Below are 7,973 nucleotides of genomic sequence, written 5' to 3'. Positions count from 1 at the left end.
CAATACCCTTTAACACTACCATCTTCTGCATCCAGTATAAGAGATGATGCATAACAGAATTAAGCAAACTATTATTCTCTCAAATATTCATCGTGGCTTTAGGCACTGATCACTTCGCCACCACATTGTACACAAAACTCGACATGTTCTGGGAGACTTTAGCCAACGACAACCCCCTTCCCGCACGCTTCTAGTGGCAATAGGCATCAACAAAGCGTTTGAGATCACCTCCTTACACCTCGTCGTACAAATGATACTTGACTGCACCATCCATGGCAACAACAAAAAACGAAAATGGTTAACCAACTTCATAGTTGGCCACCAAACCAGAGTTACCCATTTCCAAAAGCCTTAAATTCTACAGTGGCGTTCTCCAAGGAACAGTTCTTTCTCCAACCCTCTCCAAGCGCTTCCTACTTAACCCTCCGACCACCTCCTGCAGGCCACAGTATGTGGAGGAACCTTACAATCACACCACACCACACTAGCACGGCACAGGCAGCAAGCATGAAGCACTCAATCACACGCATGGATGACTGGCTCATTCAGACCCGAATATCTGTATCGCGAGTTTTCAGTCCACCAATTAACCTTGGAGAGATGTGGGTCCAACTTGCACCCGCCAGTCATCTTGAAAGGCCAGTCGTTCCCAGTCAACGAAACTCCAACGATCCTGGGCATATTATACATATTATACATATTGTACATACACATGAACGCCTTTCACTCCTTACGCCACACACATCAACATAAGGCAGGATGATGAAGTTTGGGATGTATGGATATACTGTATGTATGCATGTATGTATACATGTTTGTATACATGTATGTATGTATGTATGTATGGATGGATGGATGGATGGATGGATGTATTTATGTATGTATGTATTTATGTATGTATGTATGTATGCATGTATGTACGTATGTATGTATGTATGTTGTCTACGTACTTATGTATTTCTTTTCATCTGTATGTATATACGTCTGTCTGGTTGCTCGTATCGATGAATTATACTGTGAAATACACTCACGCACCTGAAGATAAATGAGACAGATAAATGAGGCAATGATGAATTTATAAACTCATGACGAAAATCATATACTCAAGCGAGAGTCTAAAACAAAACACTGAAAGTCAGAGAAGTAAGTGTAGAAATCAAGAATTTATTACAATGACGTGGAGAAAGTGTGAAAAATATATATATAAAAAAGAAAATATATTAAAAAAAAAAAAAAAAATATATATATATATATATATATATATATATATATATATATATATATATATATATATATATATATATATATATATATATATATATATGAAATATATATATATATATATATATATATATATATATATATATATATATATATATATATATATATATATATATATATATATATATCAAACGTTGGAAATTGGTGGAATATTTTCAGTTCTTTGGACCCAACTGGGTTATGGGGAAGTGAGAGAAAACTGTCTCACTGTGAGAGTGACTTTTCACATTGGTTGTTTGTGAGTGTGTGTGTGTGTGTGTGTGTGTGTGTGTGTGTGTGTGTGTGTGTGTGTGTGTGTGATCAGAGTTATAGACAATTGAGGTTTATGAACCATGTTACACACACACACACACACACACACACACACACACACACACACACACACACACACACACTCAAATTATTGCTAATAACTCGACGAATGGACGATAAGTGACGTAAATCATCAGCTCAAACGCTCCATCTAGACCAACGCCACAGGATATAATTGAAAAAAAGAGCCTTATTTATCCCCTCCAAGTGACCGCATCAGTGAGCCCCACACGGAGGTAAACGAAGGATTCGATCCTACAAAAGAGATAAACGAAGGATTTGATCCCATAAAAGAGGCAAACGAAGGATTCGATCCCACAAAAGAGGTAAACGAAGGATTCGATCCCACAAAAGATGTAAACGAAGGATTCGATCCTACAAAAGAAGTAAACGAAGGATTCAATCCCACAAAAGAGGTAAACGAAGGATTCGATCCCACTAAAGAAGTAAACGAAGGATTCGATCCCACAAAAGAGGCAAACGAAGGATTCGATCCCACGAAAGAGGTAAACGAAGGATTCAATCCCACAAAAGAGGTAAACGAAGGATTCGATCCCACAAAAGAAGTAAACGAAGGATTCAATCCCACAAAAGAAGTAAACGAAGGATTCGATCCCACAAAAGAAGTAAACGAAGGATTCGATCCCACAAAAGAGGTAAACGAAGGATTCGATCCCACAAAAGAGGTAAACGAAGGATTCGATCCCACAAAAGAGGTAAGCGAAGGATTCGATCCCACAAAAGAGGTAAACGAAGGATTCGATCCCACAAAAGAGGTAAACTAAGGATTCGATCCCACAAAAGAGACGTGAAGACCTCTGTGCCTTCTGGAGCTTCGACTGTTGGTGTGGTGGTGTGTGGGTGGGTGGGTTGGGGGGAAAAGGCCATCTGGTCAGCTGCGGAGACGTCTGTGCCAGCTGGCCGGGGAACTCATCTATATAAAGCCTGGGAACGGCCAGGAGGACCTCCAGTTGGATAAGTGCAGCGGAGGTGTTAGCTAGTGGTGTTGGGTGGGGTTCGTGTGTGTATATATGTGTGTGAGAGAGAGAGACAGAGACCAATCATCGACAGCCTCGGCCTCTTCCTCCTCCTGCAAGACCAATCATCGACAGCCTCGGCCTCTTCTTCTTCCGCCTCCTGCAAGACCAATCATCGACAGCCTCGGCCTCCTCCTCTTCCTCTTCCTGCAAGACCAATCATCGACAGCCTCGGCCTCCTCTTCTTCCTCCTCCTGCAAGACCAATCATCGACAGCCTCGGCCTCCTCGTCCTCCTCCTGCAAGACCAATCATCGACAGCCTCGGCCTCCTCCTCGTCCTCCTCCTGCAAGACCAATCATCGACAGCCTCGGCCTCTTCCTCCTCCTGCAAGACCAATCATCGACAGCCTCGGCCTCCTCCTCTTCCTCCTCCTGCAAGACCAATCATCGACAGCCTCGGCCTCCTCCTCCTCCTCCAAGATCAACCAACCAGCACAATGGCCTTCAAGGGTAGGCTGCAGTGTCCCGTCAGGATGTGAGCAACGCAGTGAATTGTTCGTGTATGGAGAGTGACGACACTGTGGTGTACACGAGGGAGGGTGGAAGGGTTTCAGGGTCCTGGGTCGGCTTGTGTGTTCTCTCTCTCTCTCTCTCTCTCTCTCTCTCTCTCTCTCTCTCTCTCTCTCTCTCTCTCTCTCTCTCTCTCTCTCTCTCTCTCTCTCTCTCTCTCTCTCTCTCATGACCTTGAAATATCACAGCCAAACGAACGCTTTTAGAGTCCATTATTCTATTATATTTGACCCAGAGATGACTCTTTCAGGCTGTGAGCTTGATTGATTTTTTCTCTTATACGAATTTTAGTGGTCTGCAGTGGTGGGTGTGGCGGAGTTGGGGCGTGGCAAGGAGCCTTGAGGTGCGATGGGGTCGTGGCAGGCAGCCGTGAGGTGTGGTGGGGGCGTGGCAGGGAGTTGTGAGGTGCGGTGGGGGTGTGGGAGGGAGCTGTGAGGAGCGGTGAGGGCGATGGAAGGAGGCGTGAGGTGCGATGGGGGCGTGGCAGGAAGCCGTGAGGTGCGGTGGGGGCGTGGCAGGGAGTTGTGAGGTGCGGTGGGGGCGTGACAGGGAGGCGTGAGGTGTGGTGGGGGTGTGGCAGAGAGGCGTGAGGCAGAGCCACTGACAGCTGCCTGTCAAGTGTGTTGGGGATGGAACGTCGCTAGGAGCCCTGAGGCAGGGAGTGTGTGTGTGTGTGTGTGTGTGTGTGTGTGTGTGTTTGGACCGCCCCTCCACTGCCACATACCCCTCAACAATAGATGGGTCTTCATTGTGTCCTAGACTATGTATATATGTGTCTATTATCATCATAATATCATTTTCATCAATTCCTCACATTTGTCTGATGTCTGACGCTTGTGTCGTCCTGTGTTGCAGGACCACTGGCTCTCCTGCTGGTGGTGACGTCGAAGGTTTTCGTCTCCTCCACCGTCCTCGCCTCCCACGAGCAGCAGCGACAGCAGGAGCAGGACAAGGATGACCTCCGGCTCCTTATCACAGGCTCGAGCGACTCTGTCATCATCGGCAACATGCCTATGTTTGCCGTGAGCCTCTTCGCCCTCTTCGTGGCCGCTGTCATCATCGTCTCCACGGTGTTCGGTCGCGGGCGGGAGGCTGGCAGCTACCAGACGCCCAGGTCAGTCCAGCCACACACCATCAACACGGCCGCTTCTGCCCCGCGCCCCCTCCTCCACACACACACCCTTGCATCTGGCATACCTCCCATCTCCATCTTCTGAGGAACACCCTCCTTCTTCATCCCTTCGTCTGATACGTAGATTCTCCCTCCTGAGCTGCACTCACTCCCCATGACCCTCCCATGATACCACGGGCATGGGGCTGTATATTTACATGGGTGGCAGGTGTCGGGTTTGCTGGGTGGGTGTTGGGTGAGGGAGGAGAGGCAAGACGAGGGCTCCGGGCGGTCATTTGTAACGCCCACTGTCGGTGCCTGACTCTCCAGGTTGGAACGTGTCATTATGGAGTTGTTATTGCTCACGCATCCGTGTTTCCTTTCTTCCCTGTCGTTATTACAACGAGGAAAAAACTCTCATTGTGTGTGTGTGTGTGTGTTCCTTCCTTGTCAAAGGCTCTAGTGTGTTTGCCTATGGTCATATTTCTTGATGTCTTTGTGCGTATGCGCATGCATTCATGTGTTTACACACATGTATAGATTATCGACTTACAGCTACCTATTTTGCACCGGACGGGGAAGGGAGTTTTACACTCATGGGGGCCCCATTGTGTGCGTACGTGTGTTCGTGTGTGTGTGTGTGTGTGTGTGTGTGTGTGTGGCCAGTATGGAGACAGTCGTAGGCTTGTACCATCGCACCTGCGGCCGTGACTCTCTGCTTTCTCCTCATTTTCCACGAGAAAATGTTCTCATGAGTGTGAGGTAGCGGCTTGTGTTTCCTCCTCCTCCAGTAAGAGACCTGGAATTACCTTCTGCTCTCATCATTACCCACAGAACAATGCGGTTTAACTCATTCACTGTAAATATTCCTATAAATCCACGGGGGAAATGAAACACGGTAAGTTCCCAAGTGCACTTTCGTGTAATAATCACATCATCAGGGGAGATACAAGAGAGAAATATGAGTCAGTTGATATACAACGAAGAAACGTAGCTAGGAAGCCATTTGGTAAACAAGTGACGACACACACACACACACACACACACACATATATGTATAAATATATATATATATATATATATATATATATATATATATATATATATATATATATATATATATATATATATATATATATATATATATATATATATATATATATATGAAAGAAAAGAGAGAGAATGTTATATCGTCTTTACATGGTTGTTGAATATATTTGCAGGTATGTTTATTTCGCTATGTGTTTACAGAAATAGGGAGAGTAAGTTATGGTCTGTGGGTTCCAAATGATATTGGCCCATATGGCAGGCGAAACCTACCAATCTGTGAGGTGTTTTTAATAACATTATCTCTCCCTATCGCTCTCATTACATCGAGTTGTTTCTGAAGTACGTTTTCAATGATTCCCTCTTCCTTTAGCTTTTGTACTCCTCTTTGTACTTTTGATAACTCAACGTTCTCCCTCTTACCCCTGTAAAGAGTGGTGGTTTCCCAGTGGGGGTTCAGTCCTCATATATGATCCACTACCTTTAACCTCTAACTCTATTCACTCTCACACTGGTGAATCCCCCACTATGCCCCATACTTCCAACTCGTCTTACATCCCGTCCTTTGTCGTTCTTTTTCTCGCACAGAACAAATCTTCATCTCTCGATTCAGTTCTCTGCTGCATCTCAGAGTTGCGGAGGCAGAACACCTGGTCAGATTCGATTCTACGAAAATACAATGTGCAACTACATTTCTCTCTCTAGATCTCACCCCTTTCCCGCCATCAGATTTCAAAACACTGTATTCTGGCACTGTAGCGATGTGCATACATCGGGCACGACCATATCCTCCTTTACTGTATACTGGAAAAAAAACCTCCACATAATGAACATTACAGGTAGTGCTCTCTCTCTCTCTCTCTCTCTCTCTCTCTCTCTCTCTCTCTCTCTCTCTCTCTCTCTCTCTCTCTCTCTCTCTCTCTCTCTCTCTCTCTCTCTCCCCTCGTAGCCAGGGGTGCTGTCGAAAAATTCCTCCTCCCATCTTATCCCAAAATCACCTGTTATCACATCTCCTCCACCCGTGGCAGCGACCGTCCTGGGAAAGTCATAAACATCTTTGAGCAAAAACTACGCAGACAAAGCTACATTGTTGTCAGATCTTCCATCTCACCCTCAACCTTACAACTGTGTGTAATCTCCTTACAGCAGCTCTGGCACGCCCCTCCTCGCCTATGATGACGTCTCGGCTGCCATCAGTCGACTTTTGGAGCGAGCCAGCACCCGCTACCAGCAGGAAGGGGCACCAGTCACCACGAAGAGAAAGGGGTACCATCCACCGAGAGAGAAGTGAGGGATAGCTTTCACAACGAGGACTGAGAGGGGTACCGTCCACTACGAGGACTGAGAGGGGTACCATCTACTACGAGAAATGAGAGGGGTACTATCCACTACGAGGACTGAGAGGGGTACCATCCACTACGAGGACTGAGAGGGGTACCATCCACTACGAGGACTGAGAAGGGTACCATCCACTACGAGGACTGAAAAGAGGTACCATCCACTTCGAGGTCTGAGAGGGGTACCATCCACTACGAGGACTGAGAGGGGTACCATCCACTACGAGGACTGAGAGGGGTACTATCTAGTACGAGTACAGAAGGGGGTACTATCTAGTTAGAGAAGAGAGAGGTGTATCATCCACTACAAGTAGAGAGAGGCGTATCATCCACTACAAGTAGAGAGAGGTATATCATCCACTACAAGTAGAGAGAGGCGTATCATCCACTACAAGGAGAGAGAGGTGTATCATCCACTACAAGTAGAGAGAGGCGTATCATCCACTACGCCAAGGAAGAGAGTTACCATGTCACTCCTCTTCTTATCCACCTTCGTCCCTTATCCACCTCCATCATCCCATCTATCCCCTGAGTTTTACCATATACCGTTCATCAATCATTCCTCCTCGTCTCCGTGTTATCATCCATCTCTGTTATCTACCCCCTTTAATCATCACCTCCTCCCTGATATCACCTCAATTGCCAAACATCGTTTGATAAAAGGATCAATAAACGACTTCTGTCGCACCTCCCACACCCCAGTCACCTTCACTGAGGTAAAGTCAATCATTTTCCAGAGATTTCAAGCTCTAACGTTACTTCTTTATGCCCTGCATCAAATGACTTTCGTCCCATCATCGGCTTCAAACACATCAGCAGCTTCGACGGTGAATAAAGTCAGTCAGAAACACTAGGCCATGTGAAGTACGTCCTTGCACGAAGTCATTGATCCTTTATAAGTGTACATACATATTTGGTTGTAAATATATATATATATATATATATATATATATATATATATATATATATATATATATATATATATATATATATATATATATATATATATATATATATATATATATATATATATATATATACAACAGTGATAATTTGTAAATATATTCTTATACATATGTACATTGTTTGTTGTATATTGAATAGAGGATGTTATTGTACATTAGCATTTGTCTTTGTACGAAAGTCCGCCCCAGCTTCCACTCCTTGCCTGTTCCTTGGCATTTGGGATGTAAACACTCTGGTGTTGAGCACCTCCACCCTGTCAGGAGAGCACGACATCTGTCTATTATCCCCCCCACACACCCCTCAAGAAACATGTGTATATACCTCTTTCGGAACGAGTTACGATGTGTGGGAGCCCCAGTGTATAGTTTCCT

At 45.3% G+C, this 7,973-nt stretch overlaps 1 protein-coding gene across 1 annotated transcript; it reads left to right on the top strand.

The window, feature by feature from the left end:
- The first annotated feature begins 2,618 nt into the window (after positions 1 to 2,618).
- LOC139747083 (uncharacterized) lies at positions 2,619 to 7,526 on the top strand. The gene is made up of 3 exons (XM_071658888.1): positions 2,619 to 3,081; positions 3,997 to 4,255; positions 6,446 to 7,526. Exons 1-3 carry the CDS (start codon positions 2,625 to 2,627, stop codon positions 6,588 to 6,590), a joined length of 861 nt encoding a protein of 286 aa, XP_071514989.1. The 5' UTR covers positions 2,619 to 2,624; the 3' UTR covers positions 6,591 to 7,526.
- Positions 7,527 to 7,973: the final 447 nt, after the last annotated feature.

The sequence above is a fragment of the Panulirus ornatus genome, chromosome 67, assembly GCF_036320965.1.
Source record: "Panulirus ornatus isolate Po-2019 chromosome 67, ASM3632096v1, whole genome shotgun sequence".
NCBI classification, from domain to species: domain Eukaryota; kingdom Metazoa; phylum Arthropoda; class Malacostraca; order Decapoda; family Palinuridae; genus Panulirus; species Panulirus ornatus.
The sequence above is the reverse complement of the archived record's forward strand: the minus strand, read 5'-3'. Positions and strand labels throughout refer to the sequence as shown.